This window comes from Accipiter gentilis, chromosome Z, assembly GCF_929443795.1.
Source record: "Accipiter gentilis chromosome Z, bAccGen1.1, whole genome shotgun sequence".
Classification (NCBI taxonomy): domain Eukaryota; kingdom Metazoa; phylum Chordata; class Aves; order Accipitriformes; family Accipitridae; genus Astur; species Astur gentilis.
The window spans coordinates 43059393-43075839 of record NC_064919.1 but is presented as its reverse complement, the minus strand read 5'-3'; the positions used below and the strand labels follow the sequence as shown (position 1 = coordinate 43075839).

Sequence of the window (16447 nt, the reverse complement as noted above, 5' to 3'; positions counted from 1 at the left end):
GTGGGTACATGCACTAAGAGCATTCACAAGAAGAGGCAATGCACTGGTATCACATGTTAGCTGACTACACGGTAACTTCCCCAAAGAGACAGGACCTCATACCATCTGGAAAAGCATTGGTTTGTCTTGGTGCATCTCAGGGCACATTACAGAGCAGTAGACATGTGATTTATGGTGCAAGACCTTCTGTAATTTTGACCTTACCTCCCGTCATGCCAGCTAAACATCTTGCCCTTATTGAAAATAAGTCCTTGTCCATAGTTCATTGAGAACTTAACTGTAGCCTTTAAATGCTTAGCTGATACCAGATACAATTGCAGAAACAAAGCTAACCTAAACAGGACTAAGAAGTCCCATTGCGCAGAAAATATCACCAAAAAGCTGTTGAGTAAAAACTTCTCAAATCTTGCACAACTCAAAAAAAACCCAACCAAAAAAACTAACTATGAGTTAGTCAAACTATACGAAGTTCATCTAACTCTCCTGAGGTATTTACTTGTGAATTGGTTAGGTAGTGAAAAGTTTCATGCTGGAAAGATACAGACACATAGTCTTACTCAGTGCATGCATTTTCATTTTCCTTTACAAATAAGGAAATGGGTCATTTTCCTTAGAAAAGGCTGGTCTTGAAACTGTTGTTTGACAACTGGAAATACAAATGGTCGAACAGAACACACAAGGATATCTAGCTTAATTTTTCACCCCCCCCCCACCCCCCCCTTATTCAAACTTGTGCAATGTTGATTGTTGCCGTGTATGTCACTCTCTTTTTCTTCCTTTCAGAAGATGTTTCCATGATGGCTGGTCAGTCAGCCACTCGCCATATAGCACCTTAAGGCAAAAGAAGAACTTTCAGAAATTTCAGCCACCAACACCACTAGAAATTCGATAACACAGCTTTTCAAAACAAGTAAATATTAAACCGATGAGCAAGTCCTAAAAATTGTAATGCATCCAGTGTGCCTTTGTTGCAGTCCTATTTTGAAGGAGTCCTTTCTATGTTTTACATTCCTGCTCAAAGTGGCATGGCTGCACGTGTGTAAACCAACCTGATAGATCAGTCCTGAGTGTTTACGTGCAAGCTTTCACTTAAGTAAGCAGTTTAGCTTTAAAATACCTTCTTTTCTCAGAAGTTTTACGAGGCGCTCGCTTACGATTACTTAACTAATCAAGAAGCACCATTGTTGGGTGTATTTACACATTTTTTTTGTGGAATCAGGACCCTAGTTCGGTGGCAGAAGACTCGCACGGGTACTTTGAAAAGACAGGACAACCCCTCCAACCTCTTTTTATGTATTTGGCCCTGTGGTGCTTCCTTGGGCCAAAGACTGCTCCTGGGATAATCTGGGTAAGGAAACACGTATCGCTAGTTTTAACAACACACTGTGTGCCTTAAGGCACCAAAAAAAGGGAGAAGCACGTATCATACGGTTTCTTCCTTTTTGCTGTTGTGCAACAGTCTACAAACCCCGTTTTTCACTCTAAATACGTGCTTTCAAGTTTGCAAGCTAAAGCCTTCGGCAACGCTGGCTTCACAACCGTCTGAGGGGAAGCTCGCACAGGTCTTGCAGTTAGTTATTCCACTGCTAGAGGCACGTTCCCTCTTAAAAACCAAAGTCTGTCTCCCGCTGGCTCGATGCGGACCAAATCCACGTGTAAGCCTTCTCGTGTCTCACCAGCGCTGCAGCTCTCGGTGTCACAAGCAGTGTTTTCCAGTAGACGCTGCGGCGTGCTGCGCACACAAACGCTAGTAGCCACGCTGGCGGTGAAACACCAGAGACTCACCCTCACCCTTGGCTCGGGTCCAAGGGCAGGAAAAAGCAGCTTTCGGGTATTAAATCAGGAGGGAGTACAAAGGGCTTTCCCCTTGGAAACGTTCCTCGTACCGGCGCAACCGCCACGCCGCCGGGACCCTGCCCGTGGGGGAGATGCCGCCTCGTACCCGCCCGGTGCCAGCCGGAGGGAGGCTTCCCTTCCAGCCGCGCCTAACAAAACCCGCAGCGCGCCGCCGCCGGCGGCCGCAGCAGCGGCTCTCCCGGCGGGCAGCCGGCTTGCGGCACGGCCTGCCGCCCCCCGCCGAGGGGGCACGGGGTGCCGAGGCACGCACTCCCGCCCGGCCGCCCGGCCGCTGGGCGCCCGGGGGCCGACGGCACGGCAGCCGCCTCACCGAGCCGGCCCCAGCGACAGCCACCGGGCGGCAACACGGGGACGGGGCTGGGTCGGCTACCGCGAGCGCCTCGCCATTTTTTCTCCAGATTCCGGTTTTCTTTAGTCTGACAGCTGCCGCCCCCCTCCCCCCGCCCCGAGGCCTCTCGCCCCGGCGCAGACCCCCGGCCTCGGCCGCGGCCCGGGCCCCCGCGGGAGGCGCGGCGCGGCGGGGCGCGGCGAGGCCCGGCGCGGCCGCCAATCGGCGCGGCGGGGCGGGCACGGCGGCGGCGGGTATAAGAAGGGCCGCGGGGGCCGCGGGCGGCCGGGCCGGGCACTCGGGGGAGAAGCTGCGGGGGCCGAGCGAGGTGAGCGGGGCAGGGCAGGGCGGGGGGGGGGGGGCTGCGAGGCGGGCGTCCCGCGGGCCTCGGCTCCGTCCTCGTCCTCGTCCTGCGGCGGGGCGGCTCCCGGCGGGAAGGGGTCGCCGTTCCGGCCGCTTCCCCGCGAGGCTCCTGGCCTCGCCGCCCCAGCTTGTTTACAGCCGCGGCCGAGGGCCCCGCTCCCCGGATGGGGGCGGGCAGGGGCCGGGTCAGTTCGTGGGGCCTGCGGGAACCGCTCGGCGGGGGTGGGGGAGCGGCCGGCCGGCCGGGGGACTTCGTTGGGGGTCCGCGGCTTAGCTTTTTCCCCTCCCGTGACCGGCTTACGAAGCAGCCGGGGGACACGCGGCGCGTCGGCGAACGGGCTCGTTTCGGGCCCCGCATCCCCCTCCGCGCTCGGGGCCGTGAAGCTGGCAGGGGGGCGGGCGGCCTGCCGGCGCGCTGCTCTGCCTGACGGCCGCTCCTCCGTTCCCGGCAGATCCGCCAGCATGAGCCTGTGTCTGACCGCCCTCAGCCTCTGCTTGGGACTGGCCTTCGGTGCTCCGAGAGTGGACCCCGAGCTGGACGGCCACTGGCAGCTGTGGAAGTCGTGGCACAACAAGGACTACCATGAGGTGAGCGCCCGGCGGTGCGCCCTCAGCGCGGCGAGCCCGCGGTGCGCTCCGCCGGGCCCTGCCCGCTGAGTCACGTCTGCTTGGTCTTAACGCGGGCCGTGGTCCGCGCTGGGGAGGGATGACCCACCCCCCCTCTTCCCCGGCCCCCTTGCTGTGTCGGTGCGTCGACACGGCCGGTCTGTGCTCTTTGTTTTTGTTACGGGGGTGGCGGCGAAAAGACCTTCTCCTGCACGGCGTTCGGGCTTCCCGTTCGAGTAGTCTACGCTCGCCCGAGTATGCAGGCCGTAGCAAAGCGCGCTATCGTGCCGGTGAACTTCTGTTTGAACAGCCTCCTTGAAGCATGTTGTTTTCTGGCCCCTCAGAGAGAGGAAGGCTGGAGGAGAGTGGTGTGGGAGAAGAATCTGAAAATGATTGAGCTCCATAATCTGGATCACACACTAGGAAAACACAGCTACAAGTTGGGAATGAATCAGTTCGGTGACATGGTATGTATCGTATCGAGGCGTGAAACACAGCCCTAAACAGCGGCGTGTAATAGATGGTGACTACGTGTCTTGAATTTTCTTCAGACAACCGAGGAGTTCAGACAGCTGATGAATGGCTATGCGCACAAGAAGTCAGAAAGGAAGTACAGGGGATCCCAGTTTCTTGAGCCCAGCTTCCTGGAAGCGCCGCGATCAGTAGACTGGAGAGAGAAGGGATATGTAACTCCAGTTAAAGACCAGGTATTCTCTGATGGTGGATATTTACCCACTTACAGGTCCAGTTTCCTGAATGCTACCTCAGCTTCCATAGAGGGAAAAAACACTTTGGACTTCTTTAACGAAGCCTAGTGCAAGCTTACTAAATTAAGTGCCATTTTGATAAAAACCGCTGTACCCCTTTAGGACCTCTCAGGAGTTCTGTACTAAACGTCCAAGAACTCAAAAGGCTGTAGTATCTTCATCTGTACGTGCTAGAAATCCGAAACTGAAGTTGGTCTTGTGGCCTTTGCATTTTTCATGTTTAGATCAGTGGTAAGGGAACTGTAATTGCCTAATCTGTCTGGATTTGTAACTTGTGATTTCGTTTCTTGCTTCAGGGTCAGTGTGGCTCTTGCTGGGCATTCAGCACAACAGGAGCTCTTGAAGGGCAGCACTTCAGAAAAACGGGCAGACTTGTTTCACTGAGCGAACAGAATCTCGTGGACTGCTCTCGCCCTGAAGGGAATCAAGGCTGCAATGGTGGTCTCATGGACCAGGCTTTCCAGTATGTGCAGGATAATGGGGGAATTGATTCAGAGGAATCCTACCCGTACACTGCAAAGGTAAGTGTAATAGCTGAACTTGTATTGCAGGTGTCACATCTTTTGTGTGGACAAAAACTATGTGTTGGGGAAGCTCATACCTGGAAAGGAGGATGTCTAAGTAGTGATCAGTACATCTGTTCTTCCTGTTGCATCTTTACTAAGAAAAATAGAATGACTGCTAGCCCCAGTAGGCATCACATACTGCGCTGGTCCCTGAGGTCAAAATCTTACCAGACCAGTTGGAAAAACTAGAGCAAATATTTTTATTCTTCCCCGTCATTGCTGCCCTCCTGTTGGACATCATGCCTTATCTTGGTTGACACACCAAACCATTACCCAGCCCTTGTCAACGGTGCTACTTAATCGTGGGGGTGCAATTTGGCTTCCCATAACTGAGATGTTATGAAGTTGCTACCCATAGACCAGCTAGTTCTTGCCGCTAACGTGATTCGGTTTTTAACAATAGTGGTTGGCAGTGCTTTATTTAAGTTCTGCTTCTGGACAACATCTGCAAAAATGCAGATAATGAGCAGACTCTTAAAATAACTCCAGTAATCTACCAAAAGTTAAACAGACAGGAGGGGACAAAAGAGCAGTAGTAAATTGTGGTATCACTTGAGAGGCCATGGTTTGGGCTTTTCATCACTTGCAAGTTCTGCTCACTATAGAGCATCTTCCCTTGCAGCTTATTTTGTGTTGACTGAATGTGCAATAGCACTGCTGTTTGTTGTGAGCAACATGGAAGTCTCTGGATTTGAGTTTCTGTTCACCTGTATCCCTGTAATATCAATTTTTTCCTGATCTTGGCTCTTCCAGAGATCCCACTTGGTTATAGGAAGTGCTGAGCTTGCTGAGTACAGTAAGCAACTGAGGTATACTCTGTGTTCCTTTAGTTGAGGGGAGGCAACTTAAGCACTAATCCTACCACACAGGTAAGGGCGGGATGTGCTTACTTCAATCTGTTTCAATTTTACATGGCCAGACTTCCAAACTAGGCCTGCCTCCTGATGTAAATGCCTGTGGCACTAACAGCTCAGGCTTTATTGTAAAAAAAAAAAGTGAAGAAGCACGAAATACATGAAAGCTGTATGTAAGGTCACGTAATACAAATGACTAACTTTCAAATCATTCTGTACAGTTTTTCAAACTATGACAGACTAAAATTTGTGAATTTTAAGTGCTTGCTCAATGAGCAGTTTCTGGATTGCTTTGTAATTAATGAATACTTGGTGGTCTTCCAGTGCCCATTAATACACTGGGCTTCTTTCCTCCCTGAAAAGAGATTTGTCCTCCCCACCAAAGAAGGCAGGGTTCCAGGATGTGATGGTGCTTTGCATCCTAGTAAAACTTTCCTTTGGGGCTCCACTGTCCTTTGGTTTTTCTGTACCTTTGAGAAACTCAAAAGCAGCTTCTGTGTTCTCCCTCTGCTCTTCTCCTTTCAAAGCACTGCTGAGGCAATTGGATCCTCTTCAGTCCCTTGTTTTCAAGGCAGCAAAGTCACAGAATGTCTGGTAGTTCCTGTGCTCACCTGTGTGTTAAGTGGAGAACTATGTAATAACTAGGGCTTTCTTTATTTAGGATGATGAAGACTGTCGCTACAAGGCAGAGTACAATGCTGCTAATGACACTGGCTTTGTTGACATCCCTCAAGGACATGAAAGAGCTCTCATGAAAGCAGTAGCAGCTGTGGGTCCAGTGTCTGTTGCTATTGATGCAGGCCACTCTTCATTCCAGTTCTATCAGTCAGGTGGGGATTTGTTAGCAACTTGCATGCAGAGAACTCTTTTTTCTTTTTTTTTTTTCTGGATACTCAGTATTCATTACCCTTCAGTTTAATAGGTGAAAAAACTCCAACTATGGTCTTGTGACATAGGATGCAATCAGGAGTCCTTTTAATTCTAGTCCAGGTTCTCCATGCTTTGTACTTCTCTTGCATATGTGTGTACTTGTCCTTCAGTTTCTGCCATGATACACTTAAGACTCCTTTCTCTGACTCTCAAGAGGCTGTGCAACATTTAATTTGAAATGCACAAAGCTTCTGGTGAGGGAGAAGGGTTTCCTGCAGATAAGCTTGTTCATGTGTGAACTTATGCCTCTGCAGGTATCTACTATGAACCAGAGTGCAGCAGTGAAGACCTGGACCATGGTGTTCTGGTTGTAGGTTATGGCTTTGAGGGGGAAGATGTAGATGGGAAGAAATACTGGATTGTTAAGAACAGGTAAGATCTCTCTCTGTGCCTTGTACCCTTTGGGGTAGGGGAGAAGGGAAGGCAGTTTGTCACTTTTAGTAGGAGGTGGGAAGTGTGTGTGGAAAATCTGGAGACTGTTCTCAGATTGTATTGTATGACAAAAGTTAAACCTGACTCATGCTGCTGGCAGCCTAATAAAGTAGGCCCAAAGCAGCAAACTCATCCTCCTGCTTTTTCAGCTAATTCAAGGAAGCTCAGCACTGGAACAGCCCATGAAGATAGTAGATGTTAAAGTGGTAGAGCAGAGGGGAGCAGGAGGAAACCAGGTTGTGGGGGTGTAATGGATTTTTTTTTTTTGGAAGCAGAGCACTGCTCACTTGTGTGAAGTGGGGTAACAGGAACTTTAAAGATGGAGTTACCTCCTAGGTTGGAGGGAAAACAATAAATGCCAAAGGGCATGTCACATGAGCTTGTCTCATGTTCTTGGCATTACTGGGGCACCACCCTCATGCTGCTTGCAGTCTTGGTCTTCCTCTAAAGTTGGCTGGGAGCAGTGTCTGACCTTCAGGCACTTGTAATCGAGGATTGCACATCAGGGTCTCCACCTAGAGAGAGGATGACTGCACCCTTTATTTCTGTGAGCTTGGGGTACCTCTCCTGTAACATGCACTTAATTGCTGGAAAGCACTTTAGTTTGGCTGCAGCTATCTTGATTTTTCTCCACAAATGTGGAAGGCAGCAGTTTACCTGTGAGGGGGAGGTAAATAAGTCTTTTCTGAACATGAAAACAAACCCTTTATTTCTGTTTTCAGCTGGGGTGAGAAGTGGGGTGACAAAGGATATATCTACATGGCCAAGGACAGGAAGAACCACTGTGGAATAGCAACAGCTGCTAGCTATCCACTTGTATAATTTGAAGACTGAACATTTCAGTGAATGAGGGGGTTTAAACTGAATGACCAAACCCATGCTCACGCATGTGGTACACTTGTATCCTTCAAAAGTCAACTTGATTTTTTTAAGCTTTTGAAGTATGTTTTACATGTTGGCAACATGCCACTTGTTTTAAATTAATGTAAATGTTGGTATGTAAACAGCTTGTAATATTGCTGGCTTTTAACTCTTAATCTAATAGATTCTTCTTTGTATTTTTCCTTTTTTTTAAATTGCAATGTGCCCAAAGGTTTACTTTTTAAATAAACACTTGAATTCCAGTGTGTACAGATGACTTGGCTTTTTGGTCTGCATTTTTTCCACTTGGGACTTTTATCAAACAGGCATTTATAAACTGAAGCCTATATGCGTGCCTCTTCATCAGTTACTAAAATGCAGTCTGAGCTGGGAATGGCTAACGGCTGTTATAAAATGGAGTGTAGTATTTGTAACAACTTATTTAAAATGGAGAGTGGAAAAATATCTTAACTAAAAAAGAAGTGACTGAAAATCTGACCCTTATTCTTTGAAACTACTTGCTCCCCAGAATGTGTCTGTAAATGAATTTTGGCTTAGTATTGCCTCTGGGTCACAGGACTGTCTCTGGTTCTTTGTATTTCAAAACAAAGGTCTTCAATCTTTTCATGTCCTGCATGCAGCATCTGATCTTCACTTAGCTTTAATACCATCAGTGTTTTCTTAATGGCATCTCAAAGTACCACAGTTCTGTAGTTAGAGCAGTTGTCCCCTTTTGAGCATTATAGGGTATAGGAACACCCCAAGCACCTGGGCCGTTCAGAGACAGCTTGTTTCTTGAGATATGTAGGACACTTAATACTGTCTTCTCCCTATATGAGCTTTGGCTGGGGAAAGAAGGGGGCGGGGGGGAAGGAATGCTGTTCCTCTGGAAAGTGAAGTTGGGCCACTGTGTTAATCCCTGTATACTTGATGGCTGACTGGACCGTGGTGACTTATACTGTGCCCTGTACCTCCTCTGAGAGGACTTTTCACCTCTGCAGGTGTCTGTGCTGCTGAAACATGATTAGTAGCAGTTACATACTGTTGTTTAGATGTGGTTTGGGTACCAGTAGTTTCTGCAGACTAGGATGAATTGGTAATACCAAAAAGAGGTGGTGGGGGGGAAAGACTTGCCTTGTTTTTTTGGATGCTGACTGATCCCCTCTTGTGTTTGGGCTGGAGGGGAAGGAGGCTAGTTCTGCAGCTTAACCAGCTTCAGTATCTACAGACCCATAGGTTTTTATGCACAGTATCTTTAATGAATCTGATAGCTATGCACACAAGGGAACACTTGGACTAAAAGTTATGGAAGCAGAGTTTCATTATTGCAGGTAAAACAAGTTTTAAGTTTGCATTTCATAAACACTTCTGGAAAGAAAAACGGGCTGATGTATCTAGAATAATCAGAATGTTAACTACTGTTCATTTGTGAGTCTGTACATGTGCTGGTTGTAGATTAGTTCTTTCAACCTGAATCTCCCTACAAGCTGGGGGCTTTTTGTTGTTTGTTTGTTTTTTTTTTTTTTTTTAAAGGAAAAGCCTCCCTCAGCCCAGTGGCTATTTAACAAGCCACAGCAGAAATACCGGTTGGAATTTAGCTATTAAGTTGACTTGCTAAGCCTGTTATGGAGAGCATCCACACTGCTTGGTGGAAGCTACGGAAGAAATTAATATGGAGCTCAACTAGTGGTCCTCCAAAGCAAGATCAAAATGCTGCCAGGGAATTGACTGCATAAACTCCCTACACAGTAGCTGCTTTTCATTCTTGCTGCCCCAGAGTTAGGGGTGGACAGAGACCTGTCTCTCTGAATGCTTTTTAATCCTGGAAGTTGACTTTACTGTGAGCTTAGTAGCACTTAAGGTGCTACTGGTTTTCTGTATTGTTAAGACAATGAGAACATCCAGTGGAGGACGAGACCAGTACAAAGCCTGCTAGGACTTGAACTGCTGCAAAAAAATGGGCAGCAGGGAAAGGTGTTTGCTTACAAAGGCTAAGGTTAATAAAAGTTGCTAAGAAAATGATATTTTTTTAATGAACAGATGGGGGAAGTGAAAAGGAAGTAACTTTCCAAAGCATATGCACATGAATGGGAATGTGGCTCACAAAAGAGGCATCAGCCTCTGACTTTTTTAGAAATATGTGATAATACAGCTATTTGTCTGCATTAAAACTTTATGGCTTCTGGCTGAACATCCTCTCTTCTGAGTGAAATAATCAGGAAGGGGACAGGGTAAGTCAGGTCATGCAGATAACTCAATATTTACACAGTCGTCTTAAGTAACAGCTTTACCCAGAATTGCCTTACATGACACTATAAACATTAAAATTTTGTGTAAGTTGCAGTTAGGCGCACTAGTAGAAATTTAAAACCTGTTAATTTCAAGAATTACTTTAAATCTGGATTTGTGATTCCACTGCTGTGGCCCTATCTTCTATAGACCTGTTTCATTTACTTTAGAAGTACTATTGTAAAGTAGCAAGTTATTCCATAATGGTATATGTCCTGTTGGGGAAAGCATCATCTCTCTTCAGACTTGTTCCTCTCTGAAGATACAGCAAATGCATATTATGCATGCACACAGAAAGCTCCTGAGTTCCTCCCATAAAATCTGTGGGTAGTTAAAGCTCTTGATGACTGTGTTCCAATATTTTTTTCCAGGCTTTCTTTGGTTTTATATTCCTGCTGACAGATGAAGTTGCATTTATTACAAGATACATTATTTTTAAAGGTACTAGTGCACATGTGTTATCAGTAAAACATCCTATTTAGGGCCTGTCTAAATTAGAGCTACTGTTGTTACTAATGGGGTCTTGATGCGTATCTAAATATGGGATTTGGTCACTATGTTACATGCATGGTAGATGGCAGTTCTGTACAGCAATAAAGCTCTGCAGTCACTGCTTGCTTTCATCTTCACTGTGAAAATTAACTTTTATTTAAATCTGGGAACAAAAAAGATTTGCAGTTGGTTTCTGTGTGCTGGTGGTTCTTGGATAGACTGTGCTTGTCGTAAAGGTCTCATAAGAGTAACAGTTCCTCCAACCTGCCTGGTGAATGACTGTATTTATCAGTAGTTGGTCATGAGTTTCTAAAGACAAGTACTCTTGAGGCAAGGAAAACCATGAAAAGAAATGATTCCACTTACACATGAAGTGCTTATTCTTTAAACTCCAGTGAGAAATGAATGTAACTGTCATGTAGGAAACTATTTTCCCTTTAAAACCAGTCATTTTCTCACCCTATCTGTAACGGCTAAGTAGAATGGAAATTTGTTTTTTTCTAAAGTGTGTTGTTTTTCATCTTTGCTAATGTTAAATCTATTTCCAAATATTAACAGTGGAATAAATCAGCTTATTATCCCCCTACACAATCCATTCAGGAAAGTAATTTTTAAAATATTTTGAAGGACTACACTGACAAAATATTTGTGGTCTCACCCTGTTGAAACGTTACTGGGAAGCCAAATGTGATGAGTTGTATCAGTGAATGTACGTAGTGAGTAATTAACTGGTGATCTGCATACGGGCACTCAGCAAACAGCATTCTGAGACAACCAGAGGTACAGGAAAATGGGAATATCCACTTAAAAAAACAAGACAAGAAAAACTCTAGCTTCTGAACATCACTTATGCAGTGTTTGCTCTTTAACTAGTCTCCTTGATGAAATAAATGATCCTGCCATGTATCTCTTAAGCTTAATACTAGTTAATCAGTTTTTACATATTAGGGATTATCTGCAGTTTCTGGCTATTAACCAAGGAATTGAGCATACCCTGATGGCTGTGGTAATCTAAGATGATGCCTCTGCGTTCTAGCTCTCTTTGCACTTTATTAAGGTATACAACAGATTGAGAGCCTGTTTTTAATCGCAGTCTGTCCCCATACCCTTCACTTTTGTTTTGGTGGGAAGTTATAGCAGGAAATGCTAAGACTTAACGAATAACACTGTTTTGAAGAAAGAATGTTTAAGATGAAATCACTAATGGGGATGTTTTCTCTCATTCTGTAATCAGGGCTTTATCAAATCATTCATGAAATTTCAAGTAAGTTCAGGGGCACCTAAAGCATTTGGAAGAAAGGATATAATCAGACACAAAATTTCATTTGCAAAGACTAAGTTCACAACACCAAACTTAGATGACGTTCAGTAAGGCTTATCTGAAAACAGACAAGGAGCCCAACCTGAAACTTCGCTTTGGGGAGGAGAAGGGTTGGCCACATGGTGGAGACCTGATCCATGGATTGATTAGTTCAGATATATTGGGGGCCTCAGAAGAAGCCACCTTCACTTGTGTTCACAGAGAACTTGACTGCTTTTTTTTCATGGGAAGTTGCACGGAGATTTATTTTCCAGTGGTCTTAAAATTTGGTTGCTGCAGCAGTTTTTGTTTACATCAGGCTAGTGTCTGTTGAAGAGCTACTGCCAACCTTTGTGAGTAAACAGGCAAAGAAACCATGAAGACAGGCATTTATAGAATACATACTGGGTTCTTTTTAAAATGCTTCTTCCTTGTTTTGTTCACTTAACAGTTCTCACCACCTCCAGGAGATCCAAAACCTACTTCTGAGTGAAACATAACAGCCTTTCCCAATAAAGTGATGCTGGGAAACACATATTTTAGAAATACCGATGTGTGTTGTCAGGTGTGGTGCTGCAGCTCTGATACCTTCTACTTTACCTTCTGCAGTCCTTCTGGTTTGGGAAGAAGTGGTTAAAGATGGAGCAAAGTAAGAGTGAGCTATTCCCCTCCCCAGCCACCTTCAGAGGACAGTTCTGGGTAAGGCTGGATTTGTGAGGGCCTCCGGGGAAAGGTTGTGGTTGGCCTGAGATCTGAGCAAGGAAGAGATGATTTTCCAGCCTGGTAGGGGTTGTCCATATGCTTAGTGACATCTGATCCACTTCGGACATACATCTGGAATTAACTTTGTGTTTCAAAGTTCTTTGTGTTAATGTGTGTTCCTCCAGGGTGAGGGTGGTTTAGGTGGGCTCTTGGGTCCCACTGGGGGCCCTCTGCAGCTATTACAGCTATTACTTTGTGCATCTACTAGGGAAAACTGCAATCTCAGGAACCACTGTGGAAATATTCTAAGTTCTGGTTTTAATGATTAAGCTGATTTTTTAATTACTAGTAAAAGCTTCCTGCACAGCAGTGAGTGACATAAAACCATTCAAAATAAATGCTGACCTGTTAGACACTCAAACCAGTGTAGGTGTCTGGGAAGTTGATGCTGAAATGGGATGTTGAGAACTCCTTGAGGCTGTAGCATGTGTCTTGGAACACATTTGATTTTGCTTAAAATCCAAAAGTCAAATGAAGTAAAGGGGGCTTCAGAGCTGCCAAGTCACAGGTGGTTTTCCCCACTTATAAAGGAAGTATATCTCTAAGTATATCTCTGTAATATATCAGTTTATGAGGCTGGTAACAAGTCACAGGAAAAACCTAGATAGGGATGCCCACAGAACTCCCAAAACAGTTCATTGCTGTGTCTGCAGGTGCCCAGTTTTGCTAGATATGTGTATAGCCAAGCGCATACCACAGTCTTTTACCATAGTGGCACAGCAATGTAAGAATTGTGAATGCAAGTTCTTCTCAATAGCCTTCTTAACATTCCTTCTGCTCAGCCATGTTTACTAGTATTGAAGTTTGCTTTCCTCATTCAAGCATGAAGCACTGGCTGACAGCAGGGTTTTTTTGGAATAGGAGATATATACTGAAAACATCAGCTGTGATGTGAAATTGCATTGGCTTTTGGAGATTTATGGTAATACTCTCCTGCAGTTGAAAGAAACCTCTCTGTGTTTCTATAGAAATTAGTGCCTTGTGCAAAGGTTAAGAATAAATACTGCTGCTGGTTTGCTGTTAGTTGCTTGCTAGTCACAGGAAAAATTGGAGGGGACCTGTGTTTTCTGATTCAGTGCTGTTAAGAGGTTTGATCACGTTTGTCTCACAATATAATAGAGCATTTCAGAAGCAAACTGGTGGTCACAGGAAGTCCGTTCGGAATTGTTATGAAGGGTTATTTCAGTTGCAGTATTTCCAGACATTTCAACAAACTTTATAGTCCCATTTTGTTAGGTGCTCTGTAAACTGAAAAGCAAAAGAACCTCCCTCCCCACCAAGTTTCTAATCTAAACCGACACACAGCTGGGGACCAGGAGAGGAAAAAGGCTGAAAGCAGTGAGGCTGCCGGCCAGGGGCTGTGCAGCTGATGAGCAGCTGTGCACGTACATCTGAGAGAAGGCTGGCCTCCTCCTTTGGCTTTGTTTTCTCCCCGTGTAGCTTCGACAGGGCTAAAAGGTAAACATCTCCGTTCTTTTTCCGAGTTTAAATTTCAGATCTACGTTTGCCTGCATGGCCCTTTCCCTTCCATTTGTGCTCCCTGCTTTCTTTTCATTCAAGCAGTCTCCTTTTTCTCTTCCTGTGCTGGAATAATAAATCATGCTGAGTTGTTAAAAAGAGGGAGAAAATTGTCCATGCAGGAGCAAAACAGGAAACCAGGCAATCAAAAGGGCAAAACACAGATAGTGCGTCACCTGGTAAGTAAGCGCTGGGCACGCTGGTGTCTCAGAGTTTGGACTTTTTGCAGCACACGATCACGAGGCCGGTGCTGCAGCAGCTGGGCGTGGGGAGAAGTTGACTTCTTTCTTTCCCCGGCATGTGCTGACAGTGCATTTGAGCGTAATGGTGAAACGATGAGACATCGCAAACGGTCATGCCCCGGGCTGGGATTAGGCTGGCCTCGCACATTCAGCCCCAGCACAGATGACCGGGTAATGAAGCGGGTGTATTATCTCCTCCATGGAGGCACCTCTTCAAAAGTGATAAAATATTCACTGGGTGATCTGCTCAGCAGCTGACAAAAACGCTTAGGCCAAGCTCCGTTTATCGACATGAGAGTACGCAGCTGTCCTGGCCAACACCCTCTGCAAGCTGGCTCACCAAACTCCCTTCATCGATCGTCGCGGCCAGAACTGCAAAACCTAGTACCAGAAGCCTGCTCAGCTCCTGATGAACAGGATCCTGCAAAACTATAATGCAAGTCATTGCCTCGAGTGAGAGCAATCCCCCCAGGGCAGATCTCAGTGGGAAAACCTATCTGTCACCTATCTCCATAAAGTATTAAAATCAATTCAGTGGAATCCGATCACGTGCTTGGTTTGTGGTTTTTATTTTTCTGTTTTCTGAAACCACATCTGTATTTGCAGAAAGGTAGGAACAAAACCTGGAAGTGTTTTCAGTAGCAATGCATGGTGTTTGTGAGTATTGTGCATGATGATATGAAGCCTGAACAGCAGGGACTGTCTCCTCAAAACTTCTGGGGTTCCGTACCTCTGGGTAACTGTGTGCAGATCTGCTACCTCCGTGTTCGTTTTGTTCCCCGCTTTACTCACATGTGGGCCTTGGATATCTCTGGAAAATAGATACTTTTGTCTTTGCAGTCTTGCAGGAGTTAATGATTTTATCATCTTTCCTCTTGTTAATCCCTCTCTCCTCTTCCATAGGTACCAACCACCCTTTTCTCACAATGAGCCTAAGTGGGTAGTATAATTTATGCAAACTAAGAGCTCTTTCTTGTTCTCTGTCTGTAATTAGCCTGAAGCATACTGCTTCCATTTTATAAATGAAGAAAGGTCTTGCCTGATTTTTCCAGAAATATCAGTTGGCTTTATTAAAAAACCAACAAAACTCGCTGTGTGTACGTTTTGTGGAAAACGGAATAAAGTACCGACTTTTGATACAAATGCTCGAAGACGCATTTCAGCCGGTGTTTCAAACAGCATCTCCGTTTCAGCTGCCTCGCTTTCTCAGGGAAAGGTGAGCTCCCGCGGCAGGGGGTCCGGGGTCAGCTCCCTGCGGCGCTGGGCTGGCAGGGCAGCAGCACAGGCAGGCTGGGCGCCGGGAGGCTGGCGGGAAGCCTGCCAGCCCCAACCTCTTCTCTGATCCCCCATCTTGTGATTGCAGTCACAAGGCCAGCTCTCTGCGGCTGGCGGCAGTTCAGACTAACTTAATTTCCAGTCAAAGTAATTAGCGAACAACTGCTCATTTATTAGAGACTGGTGGGGTTTCTGTGTTTTCTTGTGTTACTGGACACCACCAGGTTTAGATAGTTTGCTTTTATTTTGCTTCTGAAATAGGTGCAAAGGTGCCCGGATTTGGAAATAAGAATTAGGTTTGGCAACAAGTCTGAAACCAGTGCTTTAAGAACAGTCACGTTTGCTATATACCGGGTACAATACAACTGGAATACTTGCCTTTCCACATCCTCCTCCAAAAGTAATAGGAAGTCAAGCTGGCCCTGGTTTATATAAGATTTTATGTCAAGAAACCATTAAATACTCATACAAAGGCACATGTGTGAACTAGTATTTAAACCCGTGTCTGTTCCTTCATGTACTTGATGTTTCCATGTATTTTCAATTTTGTATCAAGCTGATGAGTGTCTGAGGGATAGAATCAGGTGTCACCCTCTTCTGTAAGAAGAGGCAGAGTCATGACTGCTGGTTTATGCCAGCTTCCCTGCTCCTCCCGGCGGCACTGATGGCAGCTCATGGTGCATCCCCTTTCTCACTGCTCCAACCACTAAATACAGTCTCTGTATTCTTCAAAAAATATAAAAAATGCTATGTCTTGTTTTCTCAGCTGTCTGAATGCCCTCAGACACCCTGGCAGCTGACCATGAAGGGAAGTTGTTGCCCAGTATCACAAGGGCTTCATAGGTGCTGACCCTCCACCACAGTCACCCTGCAGTTTGTGTTACGACAGCTCTGGAGAAATGGTCTGAACTGGTGTCGCACTGGGAAGGGAAACTTTAAACTTTGACCTGAGGGTTTAAGAAGGCCTTCTACAACGAGGTTACAGCATTGGTGGATAAGGGTAGA

At 45.9% G+C, this 16447-nt stretch overlaps 1 protein-coding gene across 1 annotated transcript; it reads left to right on the top strand.

The window, feature by feature from the left end:
• Positions 1–2406: 2406 nt before the first annotated feature.
• Positions 2407–7841, top strand: CTSL (cathepsin L). Its single transcript, XM_049795731.1, has 8 exons — positions 2407–2513; positions 3001–3136; positions 3499–3621; positions 3706–3861; positions 4218–4442; positions 6003–6171; positions 6526–6643; positions 7426–7841. Exons 2-8 carry the CDS (start codon positions 3011–3013, stop codon positions 7523–7525), a joined length of 1017 nt encoding a protein of 338 aa, XP_049651688.1. The 5' UTR covers positions 2407–2513; positions 3001–3010; the 3' UTR covers positions 7526–7841.
• The last annotated feature ends 8606 nt before the right edge of the window (positions 7842–16447 follow it).

Bases quoted from the DNA above. Each gene is read 5' to 3' on its own strand.
- CTSL (XM_049795731.1), top strand. From the start codon at position 3,011: ATGAGCCTGTGTCTGACCGCCCTCAGCCTCTGCTTGGGACTGGCCTTC. The intron at 3,622-3,705 runs GTATGTATCGTA...AATTTTCTTCAG, and splicing joins TGAATCAGTTCGGTGACATG to ACAACCGAGGAGTTCAGACA. The intron at 4,443-6,002 runs GTAAGTGTAATA...TTCTTTATTTAG, and splicing joins CCTACCCGTACACTGCAAAG to GATGATGAAGACTGTCGCTA.